The 24,652-nt window shown below is 36.2% G+C and overlaps 1 protein-coding gene across 1 annotated transcript in view; it reads left to right on the forward strand.

The window, feature by feature from the left end:
• PHF14 (PHD finger protein 14) overlaps positions 1-24,652 on the forward strand; it is a 166,887-nt gene that overhangs the window by 102,725 nt on the left and 39,510 nt on the right. The window contains exon 16 of the mRNA XM_080382684.1: positions 7,661-7,778. Within this exon, the coding sequence (XP_080238810.1) occupies positions 7,661-7,778 (118 nt within the window). The remainder of the gene's footprint in view (positions 1-7,660; positions 7,779-24,652) is intronic.

Consider the following 24,652-nt stretch of genomic DNA (forward strand, 5'->3'; position numbering starts at 1 on the left):
CTTCAGAAAAAACTAATGCAGCATTTGGTAATAGCTTTCTTAAATTTTATACTCTTCAGTTTGTCAAGGGGGTTATCCTGGTTCTTTCAGAATTTCCTGGTTTTCCCAAGAAAGAAAATACTTTGGACTTTTGGGGGGACTGTAATTTGTGTAGCATAATCTTAATACATGTCTTGGAGGCATTGTCTTCACAGAAATACTTAATTTAAACTTAAAAATACTGTAAATATAAGCTTTATACAGTAGCTGTGTAATACTAATGAAAGCAAACACATTTGACATAGCGTTTACATCAGTGTATTCCCCTTATATATGTGGGCCCTTAATGGATTTTGCAAAATAATTTATCAAAGCCATGTGTTTTATAGTTTTGAAGTACTATGAGAGAGACAGACAGAAGTGAATACTTCTTGCTGAAAGGAAGCTGTTCACATACAATATATATATAGAAAATAAAGTTTCTTTATAGTGTTCTTATTGTGTACATGCAAACTAAATTTCATGAAACAGATGACTAGCAGACCATTCAGAAAAGATCTGGATTGCATAGGAACGTCACATAATGATAGCCAGTTCAGATTCTTCCTTATCCATAAATAATGAGTGTTAGGTGTTTGGATCCGGGGGGGTTGTTTGTTTGTTTTAGTATTAAAAAACATGAATTAAGGAGGAGAAGTGACAGTTTTGGGTTTAGAATAATAAATTTAGTTACACAAATGTCTGCCAGATTATTGTTTATTTTCTTTTGCTCATTTGTGGCATAGTGGATTGACACTATTTGTCAGTTTTGTTAAAATTAAGTATTCAATATTTAGGTTACACAATGATAAGCATCTTGGGTGGGGTGGGGAGTAGAAGCTACATAAAGTTGTTTTTTCGCTTTAGAATTTATAGGTAAAATGTTTTGTTTACCCTTTTGCTTTAACGTAGAACTTCCTAGAGGTCAAAGCAATAGAAATCCATGCTACATACAGGATTTTTAAACTTACTTCATGTAGCAGATGCTGCAAGTGTACCATAGATCCTCTTGAGTGAATGAAGGCTTTTCCTCAGGATTATTGTACACTAAAGAGAAAAAAACAGTAATTTTAATAATGCACTTGAGTTTAGACAGAAATTTGAGTAAGTTAGAGGCTGTACAGTTCCCCACATCCAAAACCGTATAGGTACTTTATCATAAAACTACTGTTAGCTAAAGAACATTAAGCTTATCCTGCTCTGTCAGGACATATGTCCATCTTGCCCATACACTGTCATCATGAGTAATAGGTAGATGTAAAAAATGGAATGTAATAATCATCCTATGTCTGGTATATTCTCTCACGTTTCAGCAATAGCCATGCACCCCTCTCTTCCAGGCATGACAGAAGAGAGTACTAGTCTACTGTCTCATCTAACATTATAAACTATGGAAGTCAGGGAATTCCTTTTGTATGCTTGCATTGTACCTGGCGTAATAGAAATCTGAATGTGGCTTTTAATTACTTGTGTAATACCGTAATCTTATCCATCCCAGAAAGAGTATTTCATTTACTTACATCAAAATAATGAAAATATCAGAACCCAGAAAGATGGAGGTTGGAAGGAACCTCTGGAGGACATCTGTTCCAGCCAGCCACTCAAAGCAGGACTGACTGCAAAGTAAGACTGAGCTTTGAAATTAGATCAAGTTCCATAGAGTTACATGCAGTTGAATTTTGAGCATCTTTGGAGATAGAGGGCCGTTCAGGATATCCAGTACCTGCGTTTGAAGAGGCTATATAATTGGGCTATATCCTGATTTATATTCAGTATTATATGCATGTGCAGTCACATAAGAATTTTAGTACTGGAATCTGTCACGGTCCTGATGGTGAAGTCACCTAAAACTTAGCTAACCTATGTGTAAAGACTATTATCCTAGTGCTGTGTTTCTTAAAACTGTTCTGTAGAACAGAAACTCCCAAGATTACTTTACCATCCATTCTTAGTTGTTATGCCACTTCCAGGAAAGTGTAGATATTGGGAAGCGAAAAACGAGCTTTTTCCATTTTATTCTTAGTATGTTTTTCTCTTTTGACAATATTCTGCCTAAAAACAGGAGTTACTAAGGAGCTAGACCTTATATTTTAAATTAGAGCCCAAATACAGTACTGCATCGCTTCTGGTTTGTGCTGAGCCTGTGATTTATCACAGCAAAATGAAAGCAATTTCTGTTGGAATCTGTGGGGCTAAATTGGAGGGTTCTGGTGTAGAATGGCAGGGTAAGATACAAAGATGTATCTTCACTTATCTTTACTTTGTTCCAAGAGATGTCAGAAGAGAAAGCTAAAAAGAAAAATATTTCTTCCACATATTCCATAATGAAAAAGTACTATAGTTTTGGGCTCCTCCCTCAGTAAGTAGAATAAATGTACTTTTTGGACATCATTAATAACAGCGCACTAAATATATGATTATGCAGTTATTTCACCATTAGATCTTTAATTAATTTTATTCTTTAAATAAGGTCACAGGACAGTGCCTTCTTTGACATTAAGAGTTGCTGATATAACCCATCCCATAGTATTCATTTCTTTCACCAGTAATTTATCACTTCTGTGGTCTGGTTGCAATTAAGGCACCACAGGAGCACTCCTCACCTTCTCCAGTCCAAAGTCAGTGAGTTTGCTTCTGCCGTTTGAATTCATTTGAACTACATCAGCTTTCTCTGTGTTTTTTTTGGGGGGAATGTTTAAATGCTCGTTTCCATTGGATCTATCATGCAGCCACTAACAAGAAACAAAATAACGATAGTGCCTTAGACTTAGGTGTTAAGTTGTTCATCTGAATGCAAGAATGTGCTGCAATTTCAAATGAATCCCCACATATATCTCCAGCTGCTTGCAGTTTCAGAGTGGCCCAGCACTTGGACACTGAGGGGTTAAAGGGGAGAGGGATCAGTGCCTGAGAAGAAACACCTGTTCCTCAGGTGTTAAGAGCCTTTAGTCAGAAATGGGGTCTAAAACAAGGCAACACGGAAAGATGCATATCGAGAATTAAATCCACACAGATGCTGGAATAGCCATCGTGTTGCATCCCCCCAGCTAACGGGTGAGTGAATGCACACCCATCCCACTGCAGTTCTGAGAGTTTAAAAGTTCTGAATTAGATTACTTCTGGTTTTGTTCTAATTATTTCAAAGTTTGCCAGAGTAAGGCTTATATTACAAGTTCCCTAATTTTAATGGTGAAGATGATTTGGCAATATGTATCAAAGTCTTATCTTTTTTTCCATTAAAGTAAATCTTTCTAAGCTGTTGTGGTGAATAGGGAGTAGTGTGTGTGTGTATATATATATATATATATATTGCAATTTTTAATTTTGCTCAACATGGTACCTTTTGGCATGACACTGCAGACAGTGTGCAATGATGTGTACATAAGTGAGAGATTTTCTGTAGTCTCTGAAGCATATTTGGAAAGTTGTATTTAAAGATTAGCTTATTAATGTTGTGTTTCAGGGACATGTAGGTAATTACTTCTACAGCTATAGATGGGTGGTGCCGTCTTGTGAATGCAAAATAGGTTTCTTCGCTCTGGCTGAATCAGCTCTTTGTGGTTTTCAGTGATATTAACCAGTGACTTACAAATATGCCAGTGACGAGCAGGCTTTGCATTCACTGTTCCTCTGTAAAAGCACAGGTCCTTTTCCCCAGTGCTTGCAGGAAGGCTTCTGCAGGCCAACTGATAAGACTCCCTCCTGTGCAGGTAGATGCAATGTAATGAAATTGGATGTGTGTGCTGGGCTTTGTAAATAAAATGAGATTGACCCCAGCCATTATCTCATTTATCTCATTTACATTGTAAAATCAGTATCTACACTATTGATTAGAGCATAATTAGTTAATTATGAACAGGCAAATGCAGAGTTATGTAGGGCTTGAGCACAGCCAGCTGTACTGCTAAAAAACTAATAAAAACAATCCAAGGGCATGAGCAGATGGAGATCACTTTATTAAAGAACAAAGCAGACGTATTTCAGGTATGGAAATGCCTAATCAAGCTTTCTTGCTGTGAAGATGAGCTGACCTGCATTCTGTACTTTTTAAAGTGAAAAATGTTTTGGTTTACTGTTTTTTAATTTATTAACCAACTCCCTTCAGAATTCACCTTTCTTTTTCACACCCCATTTTCTCCGTGTATAGTGGGTATATATCTATCCTCATTAATTGCTGGAATGAGGAACACAGTAATTTCTAATTTTGATGCATAAAGTAATTTCAGGCTTGTTAAAACTTTGATAGTAAGCAATTAACTGTCAGAGGTAATTTAGGAGGTTAGGTTAACTTGTCTTTTTGTGGAGCTCTGTTTTTATTTTCACAAAGTTTTTGGTACAACTGCTGGCCAGGCCACTGAAGACGGTGCTGCGCTTAATTGCATTTGTAAATCATGTACTTAACCATGAAAAAGTTACCCACAAATAACAGCAAGATAAAATATTTGTTAGTTTAAGGACTGGTTTGAGCGTGTGACCTTGAATCCATGACCATAAAAATTTTAACTGAACCTTTAAAAGGGAGGAAGCAGTTCCTTTCCCTTTCCCCCTCCCCAACCCAATAGATTAACTTGTACTATTAAGCCATCTTTGGGATGGAAGTGGATGATATTTGTAAATGACAGTGCTGTGTGACTCCTTTGCTCTGCAAATGTCCATATTGTGATTGATCTGTGAGTGCATTTACTGAAAGGCTGCGAGACTGTCAGCATGACACCTTTTGTGACCCAACAATTTCTTTCTCTAATTAAGTTGAAAGTACTCCTTATTTTGTGTGGTTCGCTTATTTTCTGACAGTGGCTTTTCTATCATGTTGCTAGACAAAATAACACAAGTAATAGCATACACTTGAGGGCTTAATCTCATTTTACTAGTCCCATTTTAACCTAAGTATAAGGTTTTTCTTTCAGAATTAGGAATTAAGAATGCCAGTTCTGGTTTCTGTACTGTGATGTGTGTAAGCTTCACTTTTTGTCCCAAGTCACCCTCAGCAGACAGAATTTCCAGACAGCTAGGGCATCGTCTTTAGCCAAGGTACAGTGTATATTTATCAGTTTTCCCAGCATCATGCTCTGGGAACTTCAGAATCAATGAATTTGTGTTCCACAATACAGAATTTGTATTCCAGTAAAAAGCAGTATGAAGGAGGTGTTCAGTATAGTTTCATTTTTATCACTATGCAGCTTTTTATGTTTTGATAGATGAAAATACACTTTTGTTACTTTCATTTTTTCAGCTGTGCAGATGCAGATAGAAGCTATTAGTATCTGAAAGGTTTCATGTAGGTATTTTTAACTCATGCTAAGAAAATGCAATTTTTCGTCCACCAAACTAAACAGCTTTGAAGTGATAAAAATTAATGACAATAAATATTAAAAACATGCAGCTTTAGAACGGCGCCTCCAGATCTGTATTTAATTTCATAATGTTCTGGTTATTTCAACTCAGCCTTGCAAAATCCCTTAGCATACTTCTGAAACGTGGCTGAAGGTATAGTCAGGAAATACTGCATTCTGGATACAAAATGGACAAGATGTAAGAAGAGATGGCAAAGCATAAATTAAAAGGAGAAACATTTTCTTCTGAACGTGTAAACACTTGTGTTTATAGATAATCACTTCAGAAAAAAATCTAAATACTGTGTAAAGTCAGGTGTAGATCTTAGGATTAAGCTCTGAAAATACACTAAAACAGTCAGAAATAGCGTGATGTTTTATTTTGTGTTACTTAGAGGATCCCAAACAGTTTACAGGAAGGCAGTTCTGATAGCACTGCTCAAATGCAAGCACTTATGTGAATAAGATTCTAGATACAGAAATAGGTTAGTAAAAATACATTCCTTTACAGATGAGAACGTTGAGGCTCAAAGGAGGCTTAATCTTTTGCTGAAGGTCATATACACTGTTGGGATGTAGGAGGGTAAACTATTTCATCTTGCCCGCTCAACCTTTTTATTATTTTAATACGCCTTTCACAAGAAATAAAATGGCATATATTCCTGATTGTAAGTAATATATTTCTACTTTATAATTAGTCTGCCTTTAAAAAGGGATAGTGTTTTCCTTTTTTAAAGTATTTTCTTTGTCCTGGAATTAGATTGAGTTATTACTAAACAAGCCCAAGGATGTAGATTGGAAGATGGTATATCCCATTTTGTAAAAATACCAAAACCATGTCAGTTCAGGGTTGCGTACTGTGGACAGGTAGATTATTGCTTTTAATTTCTAATTAGCAGAAGGCAGTACACGCCATACCCTTACCAGTGCTCATGTCTTACATACAGTTGCTAAAACCAGAAGGCTTCCCTAGCAAGCACAGCCTTGACAGCAAGGACAAAACTATTTACTTGGGTTGAACAATCACAATCAGGACATGGTTGCTTCTTTTTATTTCGAGATTAATCCTTGAAGAAAAGTCACATGAACGTTTTCTTCTCTTTAATACAGCAGGGTGTTCTGTTAGTTGAACCCTCTTTCTGTGATTCACTGTGTGTTCTCTTGAGAAGTTACATCCTTCTGTCTTTGATCTGATGATGTCTGTGCCATGCTATTATTGCAATTTTTGGACATATTTGTGTTTGTATGTTTTATGGAAGTGAAAATAAATGGCCAGGGAAGCAGAGAAAGAAAGTGTACAGGTTTTCTTAGAAATTTTGATTTTTAAACATCTACTCTATTTCTTATTTTTGGATCATTTATATTGGCTTTCATTCAGAGTTTAAGGGCATTTAAAGAAGAAAATACTGCAAAGTAAATTTGAAAAAAGTTCTGGTTTTTCATATAAAAGAATAGGAGGGGATGTGCAAATAAAGTGAAGTTCAGTAGGATATATGAAAATCTCTTATTTGTTTCTAAAAATCTCTTTACGATTTTAAGCATGTTATTGTACTAATTTAAAAAATCCTTTCATGAAGCACTTGTATTTAGCATTGCCGCAATGATGGTATATTAAGAATAGGTGAACAATATCTATGCTATATGTTTTGAGCTCTTTATGTGGACCATACATAGTAGAAAACACTAATGAAGGGTTTATTAAAAAAGAACATAAAATTGTGTGTATGTAGGGCAGTTTTGTAAATTAAATATCACAGTGAAATCCTTTTAAGTTAATGCCCCTTTCCAGAAAATTAAAAGTGAATCAGAAAATATTTTTTGCATTTTTTTATTGACTCCGTAGTCCTTGTGTAAAAAATATATTTCATAGCTTTAAATTATACTTAAGTTATTGAATATAAGCAAATATTTCACAGTTTTTCTTGAAAAAGTAGATGCATAAGGGGTGTCCTAAAACTATGAAAAATAGATATTGTCGTTGTCTAAAAAAAATCACAAATTTTTGAAAATAAATGGCAACGAATGACATTGAAGTATCTAAAAAATTGAGCTGGTTATACGTTTTTTCTTTAATTTGTAAGCCTCTGAAATAATGTCATGTATATAAGATGATGACAAAGGTGATGGATGAGTGTCTGCCTCAGAATATTCCAAGTTAGGCAGAACCTACGTGAAGTGATTGTGTTTGAAAATACCCCTTAACAGAAAATGTATTTTCTCTATCATGATAATGGATCAGGGAAGCTCATTCTAAAATAATATAGAAGTACCTTTTATATAAGTAAACATATTTTGGTTTCTTGTTGCAGGTGTGATGAATGCAGGCTTTGCTACCATTTTGGCTGTCTAGACCCTCCGTTGAAAAAGTCTCCTAAACAGACTGGCTATGGATGGATTTGTCAGGAATGTGACTCTACATCCTCCAAAGTAAGTTAATTCATCCTGTGAAATAGTTGAAGTATTCTGGTTTTAGCAGTCTTACTAAGCATCTGAAGTTTTTGTTGAAATGCTATGCATAGGACTGCTCTGAAAAACAGTAGAAGGTCATAAAATAATGATTTCAGTTTTACTCTGTAAAACAGGTAAAAAACAGAATGTATACAAAATGGAAATACTCTCAATCAATAAAGAGAATGTTATTATCCCAATTAAATGCTTTCTTTTCACATTGTGGATACTATTCAGGATTGGTGACATTATTGACAAGTGAAAGTATTTCAGGAGTAGTACAAAATACAAACCTCTAAAGACAAGAGGAAGAAAATGCATGTTTTTTCTATATGAATGAAGATTATTTGAATTGCAAACCCTGTTTTTTTAAATGGAAAATTGTGTGAAGGTTGTTAATACTTCATATTGATTGGTATGCCTTGGTCAAATATAACACTGTAAAACTAGGACTAAATTTTTTACATGGATTAAAACTCTCTTTAATAATACTGACAGTAATAGTATGCTTCTGTAGTACTGACTTTTCAAAAAAAATAAAGATTTTGATTCTTTGTCTACACAGAAGCTTCTTTAGTACTGGCATTCTTTTCTATCATCACCATAACCTCTGAAGAGACACTTTCCAGTTGATCTTCAAAATCAGATTTATAAATGCATCGGATACCTCAGGGTTAAAATAACAGAGCATTCTAAAGTCTTTTAAAATTTTACAGGTTATTCTGCCAGTTTCTTTGTATTTCACGAATGTTTTAACTAGTAAAGAAGTGGCTTTAGTATTTGGATACACAGGGACACAGCTATGCAGATGTTGTCATAAATCAGCCATTAGCGTACTTGGATACTTAAACTCTTCCATTATGTTACTTCTAAGAATGGAAGATAGAAGATGTTCAGAGAGAGGTATAATTTTTTGCCTTGCTGGTGTCCCTATCCAACTGGAAAAATACGGTATTCAGCTTCACCCTGGGGGGTTAATCAAATTGTTCTTCTGTAAGAAGATATGAAGACAGACACTGGAAATTGTCTGTCTGCTACAGTTTGGGCATCAAGCAATCTTTCTTGAATACCACTTACATGCAACGGATGTTCCAAGAGTGAATTAAAATTGTTATTGAATTTCTGTCACCTGCTTAAACTAAAAGGGGTTCTTGATACCGTTTGTAAAAATCTTCCGTCTCCTGTTTTCTTGGCTTCTTCTGAGTAAACAAAAAATCCAGGGTTTGTAATTTCTGAATGTGTTTTCCAGGAGATTAGCACAGTGTGTACCAGATAAAATTTTAAAAAATACTATAATGAAGTATGACTGACTTCACTTAGTGCAGGGTGTGTATTATTTTTAAGGTATGAGTTGAAAAATACCATGTTCAGAAGAGTAAGCAAATTTTATCATTAGAATGATTATATATTTTATGTTACCTTAGTGATTATTAAAAATGAAAAAAAAAAAAAAAGCTTGTTATTGTGTCTAATTTTGTTCATAAAGATTTTGAATGACTAAATTTAAATAAAGTTTTTTTGCACTTTCAAGCGCAGGCAGTTTGAATTGTATTTGCCTGAATATGTGATGAATATGAAAGATACTGAAAAATTGTCTTATGGGGACTCCTTGTGGTTTTGTTTAGTCACTTTCCACAGCTTTTCCACAGCTGTGCAGAGAAATTTCTCTGAAAAAGCTATATTGCTCTCTGTTTTAAAAAGTCTTTTTTTGTAGCTTTTTGTGTGTTGTTTTATTCTGTACTGCGTAACAAATTGAAACAATACGGTGTTGAGTTAAACTCCTTGCAGCCTCAATGTGAATGTAGTTTTAAAAGGATTAGGGCTGTTTATGTACTTAATTGTTTTCAGAGTCAATATTCTTTATGGCTTTAGGATTGTGTATTATATGCCTGTGATTTTGCACAGCTTTTCACAGCCAGGAGGAACAGATAAGGCTTTTTCTACCCCTCACTAGAGGGGGTAGTCTCGCAAATGTGTACTTAGAGCTCAGAAGAGGAAAACTGTAGAGAAAGTAGCGTTGTTTGCTGCACTCTGCGTGACCTGTGGATGAATTGCAAGCCTGAGCTACCAGCAATTTCAGTCTCAGTCACTCACTAAATCCAATTTTTGGTGTGTCACAGTGAAGTTTCTTGTACGGATTATAGCAGCAAAATGGGATTGAATTTCCAGTTTTGGCCAAGGAGACTATTGTTTAGTTTTCATTCCTTCAACTTTGTTCATCTGTTTTGATCCAATTTAAATCACTGTTACAGTACACATTTTAAAATTCCCCAACAATGTCTTCTGTAGCAGTATTGGGCTTTGAGAACAAGTGGTAGGTAAATTACACTGTTTTGGTGACAAGAGAGATTATAGTGCATAGCATATAATGGTTCAGTCTGTTTTTATTTCTAATTATGAATTTCAATTTTAGATGTTCAGGAAAAGTTGCATACTGCTGACAAGGAATATTGTGATTTTATTTTCAGATTTTGCTAAGCATTTGCAGGTGTCAGCAGTACTAGGGATGTAATTTAGCAGTAATAAACATATGCTTTAAATTGTTAGCTATCACAAATGTTGGACATGCTGCTTCCATTCTGCTCATACTAGTCACAGGACTCTCCAGCAACTGTGTCAGTTTTTCCACCAGCGTAACATATTCCCATATTACCCTGCCTGTCAAATAATAGACAGACAGTGACTTTGCTGTAGGGCATGAGGGCAACAGCTTCTCTGCTGGTAATACTCGCTGTCACTCACGACTAAGGTCTGACAAGCTCTCTCATCTCAAAAACATTGTAGATTTTGTTACATCACATGAAAGCTGAAGTAAACCTATAAGCTCTCCGTTTCTGTAACATTATCCATCTACCCTACGAAAGGATTACAGTGTGCTTTCAGGATTGCCAAACAGTACTCTACAAGATAAATTTCCTGATAGTTTGAAATAGTGATATTCAGAATGAATATGGAAGCTTGTTTTAGCTGAATTTAATAAAAATAAAATAAACAAAATTATTCAATATTATGATGTGGTAATATTCAGTAGAAATAAATGTGGCCTGGGCATTTGTTCATTATGGGTGACAAGGGTCTCATTATGAGGTCTCATTATTATTAGATGTGGCTTCCCTTCTGTTGCCTTCCATTTAAAAGTATTGTTTAAAGTATCTCCTGCAATTTTAAAATTTTGCAAAGGGCCAGGGCAGCAAAGAGTTTAAAGATATATCATGGTGGTTACAATGACCGTGCTAGTTTAGGTTTCTATCCGCTCATCTTTGTGTGCAATCTGTTTTGCAAAACGCTGCAGAGTCTACATGTCAGGTCATTATTTGAGTGCTGCAAAATCAGCTGCCTTGTCTCTAGACTTCTGTTTAGTTTGCTTTTATTTCATCTTTTTACTGTATTGCATTTTTTGAGTTGAAATAAATTGTCGGTATATATGCATAGAATTCTCATATAAACCCCTCAGGTAATATTTTATGGAACTACAAATATATGACACGCCAACCCTGGCAAGTATTACATTTTGTACACCTTTTGTGCTGGAAAGCAATCATGGATAGCTTTGCTTGTAATCCAAGTAGAAGCATTTTGGATATAACTCGTGTTTACATAGTGAATAAGCAAATATTGGACACTGTAATATTAAAATATCAAATATAATGTTTTAAATATTTTAAATTATATAATTTTTTTTTATTTGTTTCAAACCTTTTTATTTGGTCAGATTAAAAAAATGTAAGCAATTCAATTTAATTGCTGTAGGCAATGGAATTTTATTCTTGTAAAAAAAGAAGTTGATGCGCAAGAAGACCCATGAGGAGTGCAGAAGTTTCTGATCTGCTCATGAGTTGTGCGGGTGACAGTCTCATCATGGTTTATGGAATTTAATCTTTTTCATTATGACTTTTTTTCAAACTTGGGGAGCATTTCCTCACATGTGCAGTTTCACACATGTGTTTTAAAGAATAAACAGTGAAACCAAAAAATCCTGCTGTCAAGCCCTCACAATTCAGAAAATACCAAAATTAAGGTGGCATGCAGCGCTTTAAGTCCTTTTGTGGCTATGCATGAATTTGCAGCCTTTAAATCACTTCATGGTGCGGTATTTTTTTTCTTTAAGACCCCTGTCTTCTGTGATTTAGCTGTCAGGTGTCGCTAAAAGGGATTAATTTGGGCTGAGTATTAGAAGAAGGTACTGTCTTTAGGTTTTGCAAGGCATGAAAACTGAAGCAGTGATTTCAGGAACAGGAAAAAAAAAAGGGGAAGCTTGACCTTACGTTTGAAGTAGTTGAGTTGTGACCAGAAAATTGAATTTTACGTTTTTCTCACCCCAAAGCTCCTGTGAGTTCTACAAAAATTAAATTTTTCAAATATTTAGTAATCTTTCCTCCTTGTTTACTGTTTCCCAGCCTGGATCCCTTTGCCCAACATGCAAAAACGAATTCTCTGACCTGCAGCAGGTTATAGCATAAGCTGTGTTTTGAAAGTACTAAGTCTCCATAATGATGTGGTCTGGGCTACCACAAACTAACTAATTTCACAGAAACTTTAATTCTTACTTTCCCTGTGTCTTGGCTTCCGTTTTGCAAAATGTTGATACTGCTCCCTTATTTTAGACATTTTCTGTAGATTTGGATGGGTTGTGCTCAGCAGCTGCCTTTTCCTGTCCACTGACTATAAGAGGGATCCGAGACAGCTAGTTTAGATTAGTGAGGGTTATAGTTTGGGTGGGATTCTCCTTGCCTGAGTACACACAGAAGATGATTGAATCAGCGTTGCATGGACAAGCTTTATCTGGGCATTTACTCAACATTTGGAACAAAACATTTTCAATAGTAGCCAATATCTTTAACATTATATATATATATATATATATATATATATATATATATAAAAGAAAACACTGTTTAAATATAATATGAGGTTGGCACAAGGTGGTAGTATATCTGCGTGCTTAGTTATGTCTTGAATATGTGTTATATACATTTTATTATTCAATACAATGTGATTTTAAGTAGTTACATTTAAAATACATCTTGCAAAAAAATAAACCAAAACATACTTAAAGGTATTTTGTATTAATTTAGACTTTTTCCAGTTGCATATTCTGACAAAGGGTGACTGCAACTGCAAAGAAACTGTGAGCCTGATTTAGTCAGTTTCCATCAGAGAGTGTTGCATCAGAGCACCTTCTTTGGAGGACCCAACATACAAGCAAAGGTACTGCCACCATGGCAAACAGCATTGCAGCTGAAAAATTAGAAAAGAATACTGCTAACAAATCTGCTTGCCGATACAAGCAGAACGTACTAGAATAGAAAGTTAGTTCAATTTTTATGCAACATTTTTCAGCCAGAGCTTAGGAGTATTTCAAGGTCACTTACAGAATAACAAACTATATAATGTAATTGACTGAATGCATTTCTAAAGGTAGAATCTCCACTTTTACTAGGTATGAATATTATGATCTATTTTGTCATATAGTCATCAAGAACAATAGAATTAAACATTTTTGTGTATATTTGTATATTTTAAAGTTGGTTGAAAGTTAAATTATGCTACATAAATCAGATTAGGACTTTTGTTTCTTGCGTGACATTACAAAAAATGTTTTTTATATAGCAGTTGGAAAATATGTGTTTATTTTGAAATCATTGTTGTCTTCCTAGGTTTGTGAGGAGCAGTCAAACATTGGCACTAGAATGATTTCTTTAAAATTGAACAAGAGAAAATTATCCAGATCTGTGTGAATATTTAACACAAGTTTTTACATCACTTCTACACTGTTTTAAAAAGTTCAGTAATGCCAAACCTTGGTCCAGAAAATAATTGAACTGTTGAGATGGTAAAAAAAAAAAAAAAAAAAAAAGGCATGAAATTGCGGTGTACAGTAATTCTTATCAGTTGGTTGGAATATTGCCAGCTGTGTTTAAATATTTGTTCCCCAGGTATATTATTTAAAAAAATGAGTTGGCACAGCCTCTGTTATTTTCTGGCAAACAGGTATAATACATCTATGTAATGAATAATTTATACCATAAAACGTTCCAAAAATAATCAGCCTTGAAATTAACTTAAGATGGGATTTGATTTATGAATACTGGATAAGCTCAGCATAAAGTTAGTTGGTATTAAATCCCCAAATTAATCCAAATAATCAGATACACTTAGTTGGCAGAAGAAGATTCCCATAGTGTAGGTGGGAAGCTTGGGTTTTAATGAAGGGGGGGGGGGGGGGGGGAAGTTTAAGCACTGTAAAATGTTTCTGTAACGGATGCTTATTTAAAATATTTTAATTCTTCTTCATATCAAAATCAATTCTACCAGTTCCAATGCCCCATGGTACTACTGACTGACTGCCAGATCCTCTTCATGGACTTCTAGTGCTCGTACTTCTTCTTAGGTGCAGCTTAACTCTATCAAAAAGGTATAATAAAAAATGGACAACACAGTACAGCATTGTCTTTCACGTAACATCATCTGAACAAATCTTTTTGACTGGTTAAACAGATGATAGTACAACTAATGCCAGACAGAAATTTAAAGAGATTGCAACACAGGGATCTTTTTCTAAATGAGGTATTGTTGTTCCAAATGCAAAACTGGATTCAAATAAAGTACCAATTAGTTTCTTTCTTGTGTTAAACTTTGTCAAAAACCAGCAGTTACAATAAACCTGATAAGAGTCTGTTTTCCCAGTGGTATATTCTTAGAAAATCAAGATTTAAACTATGCACAGCATTTTTAAATGAGTATTTTTGTCAGAAAAGCCTCATTTTAATGGTACTTGGTCCAAAAATTGTCTGGTTTGCAAGATCAGTTTTCTTCCCTGTATTTTTTTTATCCAGGATACTGGTGAAATCCCTTGCTTCTTAACTTCATTCACTCATTGTCATAAGCAGCCCAGCAATGAAGAATTTTTTCCAAAGCTGAAATTTTGCACTGTTATAAATTCTTTTTCTTAATGGGAGAGCAGTAGCATCATTTAATGCCTTCCGTAATGCTGAATATTTTATGACAAAAGCAGGAGGGAAAAAGTGTTCTGAATGCTGCCAAAAAGAGTGTTTCATTCTGATGTCATTTGACAGACACACCTTATACTACCAGTTGCCCACCAAAGCTGCTCTGCACTCCCCTTCTCAGCTGGATGGGGGAGAGAAAATATAATTGAAAGGCTTGTGGTCAGGGTAAGGACAGGGAGAGCACTCAGCAATTACCATTGTGGGCAAAAGAGACTTAACTCAGGGAAAAATTAATTTAATTTTTTACCAATCAGATTGGAGTAGGATAATGAGAAGTAAAACCAAATTTTAAAACAACCCCTTTCCCCCGACCCACCCACCCCTTCCTTCTTCCCAGGTTTTGCTTCACTCCTGATTTTCTCTGCCTCCTCCCCCCAGGTGGAGCAGGGCAACGTGGGTTGCAGTCAGTCCATCACACGCTGTCTCTGCCGCTCCTTCCTCCTCACAGGAGGGGCTCCTCACACTCTTCCTCTGCTCCAGCGTGGGGTCCCTCCCACAGGGTGCTGTCCTTCAGGCACAGACTGCTCCAGCGTGGGTACCCCACAGGCTCACAAATCCTGCCAGCAAACCGGCTCCAGCGTGGGCTCCTCTCCCCACGGGGCCGCAGGTCCTGCCAGGAGCTGCTCCAGCATGGGCTGCCCAGAGGTCACCACCTCCTTTGGGCACCCACCGGCTGCACCATGGACCTCCATGGGCTGCAGGGCCACAGCCTGCCTCTCCAGGTGTTTCACCAGGGGAATCTCTGCCCCAGCGCCCGGAGCACCTCCTCTCCCTCCTTCTCTGGCCTTGGTGTCTGCAGAGCTGTTGCTCTCATGTATTCTCACTTTCCCTTGGGCTGCAATTGCTCTTGCACAGTAACTTTCCCCTTCTTAAATACACTGTCACGGAGGCGCTACCATCGCTGCTGACGGGCTCGGCCTTGACCAGAAGTGGGTCCATCTTGGAGTCAGCTGGCATTGGCTCCGTTGGGCATGGGGGACGTTTCTGGCATCATCTTACAGAAGCCACCTCTGTAGCAGCCCACCACTGCCAAAACCTTGCTACGCAAACCCCATACAAAAAAATGAAGCAAATTATTTTTTCAAGAGGCTTTGTGTCTCGTGAATCATATTAATACTGAGATATTCCTGCTTTTAATAAGTTGTCTCACCAGTTTTGCTTTTTTGTAACTAAAAATGTGTTGCTGAAGTAAAAACAAACAAGGATGGCTGAAATTAGGGAAAAGCCTTGTCATTAATTATCACTTTGGTTAAAATACACACCCAGGTCTAATTTCCAGTGAAACACTTAAGAGGTACCTCATTATTAAAGTACTAGACTTAAAAACAATTAAATCATGAACACAGTGTGGTGAATATACATTTTTAATGCATTTAATCTGAATATACACAATCTAATATTTAAATGACTAAACCTGTAGTTTAGGTGTGGTTTAGTTTAGGTAGAGTAACTATTGCCTACTCTAAGGCAGTGGTTAAGGGAGCAAAATCTCTTCATGGGCAGCTGTTAGAAATGCCACTGCTACTCTGTACCTTCTTTAGGTTATGCTTCTAACAAAATCTGCTTACAATTACGGTTTATCTGGGAAATAGCTCTTCTACTGAATCGTGAGTTACACTTCCTAAACCATGACAAAATGAATTTACAGCCTGCGTTGTCCGCTACTGTAGTGCTAAGCGGCAAGGAATCTCGTCTGGGACCTATCTGCAATTGGAAAATTCCAAATAGCAGCTAGCATCGTGTTTGAAGTAAAGCTACCAAATGTGGTTTTATGCTAGCACAGCGTGAGGGAATAAAAACCGAGAGCACTTTTTCAGCCCTAAGCCGCACCCTGCAACAGGAAGATTTTATACCTCTGCTTTGGTGTACGGCTGTGCCCACTCTCAAAGAATGTGAGAAGGCTGAAAGAGAAGTAGAGTCTAGGAAGGACAGGGGGAGTGCCTGCGCCTTAAAGAACTGGAGGCTTTCCCTTTTGAAAATCAGTTTCTAGATATTTACAATATTGAGCAGTGTTGTGACAGCAAATTTTGCATATTGAAGATGCTGTATAGAATTGTAGAAGGCATGCAGATAGCAGTTTTAACCTGTTTTCTCCTTTTTATGTTGCTTTTTAAGTGATGTCCCCAAAGGAAGATATATGTGTCTGAAAGTCACCAAATTGTAGCTGCAAAAGCATCATAGCTCACACCAGTGGTACGCATTCAGATCTATTTCATCAATCCAGTTGTCTTCCTACTTCTAGAGTTCCTAAAATAATGAGTCTTTTGAGTATTGATAATTAGGGGCTTCATGCTGACAGTGGAGCCATAAACAAATTTACCGATAACTTCTAATTGACCATTACTACTTTCTGTTAACAGCCCTACCGGAAATTTTGATTGTTATTTACCTAATTAGTAGAACACATGTTGATTTTGAAAGCATCTGAAAATAAGTGTGCATGAAAAGCTTGTAACTGACTTTTGAATTTTTTAAGCTTCTGAGCCTTCATTAAATTCTTGGTTTAGATGATACAAGGTGCCAGGAGGACAGGAGTAAAAAACATTTCCATTGTGCATAACCTTTTCTAGTTGAATATTCATGAAGAATTGAGGAGCCAACTGAAAACAGCAATAACTATGTGCTTTACGGGGAATCCTGAGAGGTGCAAAGGTATATCTGGAGTCTGGTGGCATCCCGTTTCACTCTAATTTTGCAGAGTAGTGTTCTATTGCTACCAAATTCCTGAAATAAACTTCTTAACCCAGAAATGTATTTCTAGCCTTATGTTTTATATAGAACTAGGAGGTATGTAATTAAAGAATTATATATCTTAATACCTCACTAGTCCAACTTTATTACCCTGCAAATAATCTTAGCACATCACCTGTAATCATATTCTGTATGACAGAAAAATAATTTGATCTTTAATTGTTAGTCTCTGAATGAGATCTAAAGACATCATAGTTGCCTAATTACCTGCTTGGTTTTGCTCTCAAGGTTGGTTTTATTATAGTCTTCCAAAGAAATGCAACCATATATGTCACTTTAAGTAATGTGTCACTCATCAGTATAAATTTACTAATGCTGCCTGAGCAAAATGTATTCATATTGAACCAGGAGAGAGAAAGGAGACAGAGGAAGAAACAAAGAAAGGGCCGCTTTGTGATGTGCTAAGCAAGTAATGAATTTTAGCAGAGTCAAGATTTGCTTTTCGTTGTCATCTTAGATAGGGGTGCTGAGGTTTTGTCACCATTCTCAAATAGAGATTCTCTTAGTGCCAGCCACATTTAATCACATTTTGCAGAAGACAGCTGGGCATTGCCGATTTGTGCTGTGTCAGGCACTTTCTGTGAAAGGAGTGTCTCATCGCTTGGATTTCAGCATTCTGTAGCAGAAAAGTTCCCTCTTCTTAAAATTGGCTCAGCAAATAGCTTGTGTGGGAATATAACTATAAGAGCATTACAATCAGTTCTACCAAGAAAAAGCACAAATATTACGTGGAATTTTAAGATGGCTTTTGAAAAGATTTTCACAAAACCTTTAAAATGTATAGTGTATTGTTAAATTCTGATAGCAATTAAATTAATCTTAGATTTTTCAGTGAATGTATTTGGGTAACAGTTGAAAATTATTATCTGGTTCAGTGGCTTGAGACACGTTTGGGCATGTTTGGAAAGTCTTAAGTGTATTTCAGCTGCATCAAACAGTACCAAAAGATTTCATATGTGGAAAACCTTGGAATCTGTAGATATCAAGATTTCTTCAAGCTACTAATCTCATGAAGACTGAAGGGCAGATGGTATCCTTCAGATATGGTATAAATAGCCAAAGAAGTGTCAGAAAGGAAGTAGCAAGATAACTTGGTATTTATGGAAGGTACACACAAGTGTACTTAGGGTGGGTTAATCACATCACATATTTATTTTTGGAAATAGAAGGGCATCAGCAGATTGATACAGTCATTCGCATAATGGATATTAAATGTGTAACCAGTCCTGTACAATAAATAAGGATACATATCAGGTATTAATATTTGCAACAATATTGTGTATTAAATGAATACGCAGTTTGTCCAACCATTTTCATCTAGTGCATGATGTCTCCTCTGCTTGTTTAGGTTGAAAGTGTTGCATAAAGCAGAGAAATTTCAGACAAAAATTTTTAATTGCTGGTGGTAAGGAACTTTTTGAAGTTTATTATAAGATGTCTGTATTCATGTAAGGATAGCTTCAAGTATCTTACATTTAAACGGTAATTATGAGAAAGTATAAAAAGTTTGACATTTGGGAGCTGTGATTTATTAATCTGTTATTAATTCTTTCACTGGAATGACCTGTAGACCTATTGTTGTTTATGTGCTTTCTGGGTACAGCATAGACAGAGAGTGAAAAGATCCTTGATACAAAATAGTAAAACATTCAGAAGACAATTTGTACCCTTTCTCAGGTACCCTGGTTAGTACACAATGAACCTTTTTACCCACTGACTCATTCTTCCTTGCAAAGTGACCTGCTTCAGCTAAAGAATAGTAAGATGGCTTGATCAGTCCCTTGGGAAATGCAATTTTGAACCCCCTTAAAGAAGAAGAAGACAGAAGTGAACCAGGGTCTTCCCTATAATGGTTGAATGTGATCACCAATTAATTTAGGGCAGCAATCAAAATATCGTCTGAAAGTAAGGCACTAAGTGTGTCTGTCTCTCTTTTTTTCTAATTTCTTTTTTTGGGGGGGGGGGACTGGGCGGGAGGAAGGGGGAGTTGTTTGACCCCAGAGAGCTTTCATTGTAGTGAATCTCAGGAGGACAAAGGGAACTTTTGATAATCCATGGTAACACTACTGAATTCTGAATAAAGCTGGTATTTAAAATGCCCTGTTATTTTGAACATTTCCTATTGATTAGTGAAATGGTTCTACATTCTGGTACACTCATTTTCTTGGCTCTTAATGTGAGGTGTCTTAGTGTGTATTTATCTTAACATTTTGGTTAAGGTTGGGAATGCATTTTTTAAAGGAATCACCCGGCTGCCACCCATCGCTATACTTTGTTTCAAATTATAGAGTGGTCTCAAGAGTGTTCAAACGGGGTTCCTGTCAAGGGATGCTAAAGCTGAGGATGTATTCTGCTAATGGGTGTGCTGTCTCTCTGACCGAACTAGTCATAGCTTTGAAACATGTATAGCACATCTGGCTGATCCTCAATACCAACTGCCTTGTTCTTCAGAGCTCTTCCTGTCACACCACAATAGTTCCTGGCATGAAGTGACTATTAAAACCCCTCTTATGTTTGCTGTATCAAAGGCATATTTGTGTTTTAGTTTCATTGACTACAAAAGTTACTTCATTCCTGTTTGGTAAGAGAATTTTTAGAATGCCAGTAGTCTCAAGGTCAAAAGCCTAAAAATTAATACGCAGATATATACTGCTAGGGTATTAAATCATATCATTTATGTGTTTGCATAAGTACTGTATGCATATACTTTTAACTGAACAAATCCGGACCACAATGTTATTAAGCAACTATATTGAAGAGTAAATGACTCGGGGTGCGTTTCCTACTACAAATGAGAAACATAAAAGGGAGTTTTGTCTGGTAGATGTAATCTTTTAAAAAAAAATCACAAAAAAGGTACAGGGAAAATATTCATGCCTGCTGAAACAAGGCAGTAAAGTTGACATTTCAAGTTCATTTAGCCTCATTATTCCATGTATCATTTACAGTGTTCTTAATTAGGGAAGAATGAGGAATTTCCAGGCCTTTCTGAGGATGCTTTAAAACAGCCGCAGTAGTTGTGACCTTTCAGTTCCTGTGGGCTCAGCAAAAGTGGCTGATTAATGTCATATCTTAAACTGTGTCAACTGGGCTTTTCATTCCCTTTTTAGTAAACAGCCCATTGTCAGTGCAGCTCAGTTTGACAGAATAAAATATCCTTGTGGTTTAGCTAGCTACTTTACATTAATGAGTATGTATCTCTATTTAGTAGTATGAAGTTATATGGAAATTTCTTTACTTAAAGAGAATTTAATTACTCTAGTGACTAGCATGAATGAATAAATCAAAGGCACCCACAAAATAAGTGTTCTTAACATTTGTTTGAGGCTTCTTAAAGGATGTCCAAGATTTTTTTTTCATTTGGCACATTCAGATGTTACAGCGATCTGAAAAGGAAGATATAAAAAACATTTTTATAGAAAGCCTTTCTATAGATAGATTCATTCTTTAAAAATATTTCTATATTCTTGAATTAACATTTTACTTTTTCTGCTTTATCAGTTGAAAATAGTACTTCTTAAGAAGAGAGAGAGGGAGAGGAAGAGAAGGAAAGAGAGAAAATCAAGATGGGGAAAAATAACAGGACTGCAAGAAATGCCCTTGGCATAGAAAGGGAAATGTGAGCACACATGCATTCATAAGAATGAGAAAATCTGACCTGGAGAAATAAACAGAAACCCTTATAGGGGAGAATAGGATGAATTAATAAATAAGGCCATGGCAAAGTAGAAAGAAGGATGTGGAGGGCACACAGAGAGCCTTCCCCCAGAGCAGGGTAGAGTGTTTATAGAAAACCTCTGAAGCACAGGCAGATAAGTGGGTGCCATGCAAGGAAAGTTTAAGGAGCTATAAAACTTGCATAATAAACTTGGACTGCAAAAAATTACGTACTGTACAATCCCTTTCTTTATTTCATCTTGTTACTGGAAAAAAATCTGGAAGTGAGGAGAGAGGAAAACCAGTCTTGATTTAATAAGTAGCCTTTGAAGATTCTGTGATGCTTTTGGTGATCACATATTTTAATATTACTCTGTTTTGCATTATGTTGGGAAAATGTGAATTTCAAGGAGTTGAAAAGCAAGAATCACTGCTGATGAAGATGTAAGGAGCTAAATAAATACTACTTAAAGGACTTCTCAAAGGGGAAAAATAAACCAACCCTATGAATGTGCTGACCCTGTCTTGAGAATTAAGTTAGATGGTACAATTTAAAGCTTTGTTCCAACATCTGACAGACACACTCTGCATGCTGATGCATAATATCTGAAGATTGTGTACTTGAAAGAAAGCCTTTTCTGAGCTACGTTCTATTTTTGTTAGAATAAAGCAGCTGCTTTTTGGAGCAGAGATCTCAAGTGCTCAATCTTCTAGTTCAAGTTAAGTGTTAGCCAAGTATTGTGAGCAAATTTTGTGTATGCTTTCTCCCAAGCTGCTGAAGTGGAGTAAAGCAAACTACTTTGACCATAAATTGTGCAAATCTGCAGCTTGACCCTGAGAGCTGGAAGTAAGTTTGCTGCTGTACCTTACTCCCAAGTTGTTGCTGCCTCTGCAATCCAAGAGCGCGGAAAGTTTGGGGCAATTTAAGTATGATTTGAAAAGAAATACACATGGAGTAAAACTGTCTCTTAGAAAGACAGTATGGACAGATTGCTGTGGCCTGCCCTGATCATTTCTGAATGAAAATAACATTGCTTAAGGAAAAAGACAACTAGAAACCCAAATGTACCCTTACTAATGGAGCACTTGTACCTGTGGCACTGCCTTCCACAAGTAATAGCAGGTGACTTTGTGCATTTGTTGTTTAGAAAACCTTGTTTTAAATACTAGGTGTAAGGTGCCTGTATCATTCCATAAATATTTTGAAATCAACAATTACAGTTATATGCTTACTGTGGCTGTAGATGCTTGTGATGTGTTTGAGAATTTATTTTGCAACTTTTGATTGGGTTTTTTTTGGTTTTTTACATGGGGGAGGGGAAAGAATTGGAGAGATCAGAGCTGTACAAAATGGGTACAGGGAAGATGAAGCATCCTGATCCAGCAGTAGTAAATTATGTGTATTGTCTTAAAGAGATTTTAGAACTCTGTAAAATAACTTATAAAACTCCTTAAAACATAAAAATAGCACAAAAATAACTTTATAGGCTGTAGTATATGCCTGTGATCTAATGATAAGAAAAAATAGCAGAACCATATATAGGAAGAAAGTGGTGTGGACAAAAAGAAAAAATACTGAGTTACTCTTATATGCCATGATAGTAGCATAGTACAGCAGACTTGCCAGAATATTAATATCCTGCAAAAGGATATTCATATAAAATCTGTTGCTCTGGTGCACCAGATAATTGCCAAATTATGCAAGACACAGGAGATTTAGAATAAAAAGGATAGATAGTGGCTTTTTCCCTTTGTTGAAGAAATTCTAAGAACTCCTGGTGATGATGCTCATGTTTGTACAGAAATTTTTGCCAACAGTTTGAGCCATGCGGTAGCTGTGACAATGGCATTAACCCATGACAGTAACAGGAAAGATGGATTCCTTTGCATTATGCATATGAGATGAGATTAGTGTGGTGAATTCTGAAGTGTAATTCCAGTTTTTGTATTCTAATGTGGTTTTATTAATTAGTGTTTTAAGACTGGATTTTGAATACAGGTCAGAGAGTTCTGAGGTCAGAAAAAGCAGCTATTGAAAGGGTAGCTAAAAGAACAGTTTTTGAATGTTGGCAAGTAATGAATGATGAGAAAGTAAAAGGGAAATACGATAATCTGGGAGAGTTTGATTTGAAAGGTGGTGAATTCAGTCCAAAGAGAGATAGGATTAGTACACCGAGTAATGGAAATGTAGAAAATATGTGACTTAGAAAGGGGAAACTAATTCAGGTTCCAGAGGTCAGTGAATGATAATACCTTCAAGCGGTAAAATGTTCTCCTGTTTGCTGTTTCTATTTGCATGTGCTAAAGGTGGAAGAAAAATACGAAAAACATTATTTTGAGAGTGCTCTTTCTAGCTTTAAATATGTGTATTTTTTTTTCTTTTTGCCATTTGAAGAAAGCATCTGGAGAGAATGCATGACCCTGTTTCTTTTCATACTTTGTTCAAACACTTCTAGTAAAATATTAGCAATAGCAGCATACTTGTTTTAAAACAACTGTAAGAGTGGGAATTCACCCTTTGACACCAGGAAATGTAGGTAAATTTCAAAGATGCAAGCTTGCTTTGACAGCATAGTTTCTTGAAAGATAGAGGGATAATAAACAAACAGATGGGTATTTATTGGAAACTTCTAGTAACTATTAGCTCCTTCATATTGCACAGTGTGTTTGAAGAAAAAAGTTGGAGGCTAAAGACAAATTAAGTTTCTGTTTTTTCTAATTACATTCAAATTAAGTAATTAAGTTTCTATATTTGGAAAACAGAGGATTATAAATGGTTTTTCTTTGTTTCTGTCTTTAAAAGAGAGCAGAGTTTTTAGAGCTAGGTTAGGGTTTATTACCTGAACCGAGGTAGTTTCAGAGTCAGCTGAGAATGAGACCGTGTTGTGTTAACAACGAATAAACATAGAAGTTGTCGTCCCCTTCTCAAGAGAGAGAAAAAACAGCCAAGGACATAACAACAGCCTTGCCTCTGCGACTGGCAGTGTAGGAGGTTAGCACGTGTACAGTAAAGGTTGCATTTGTAATTTCCTATCTTTGGAGAGGGCAGAGGAAGAGAGGAGATTGTCAGGTGTTAAATAAAATCGTTGTGAGGAGAGTGACAAAGGCAGAATAGAAAAAGGAAGGGAAATTTTACGACTGTGGAGCGCGAGTTAAAAGTTGAAAGCCCATGTTCTTACCTCATTAAGTAACACAGGGTAAAATCCTTGGAATGGCAATGTGATTGATCTCACAGGTAAGTAGATTAAGATAAACTCCACATTTCTCCTGTGGTTTTAGTTTGGCTGCCTGTGAACTGTGGGAGAGCTACAGATGTCTCATCTTCACTAGATTTTACCAAATTCTAGCTAAGATGTTGTGAACACTTTCAAAATCTGCCCCTGGGGAGAGAGAGGGGACGGCTGGCAGCGGCTGGGAGCTGGGGGCACCTTCTGT

The sequence above is a fragment of the Falco punctatus genome (genome assembly GCF_963210335.1).
Source record: "Falco punctatus genome assembly, chromosome: 4".
Taxonomy (NCBI): Eukaryota; Metazoa; Chordata; class Aves; order Falconiformes; family Falconidae; genus Falco; species Falco punctatus.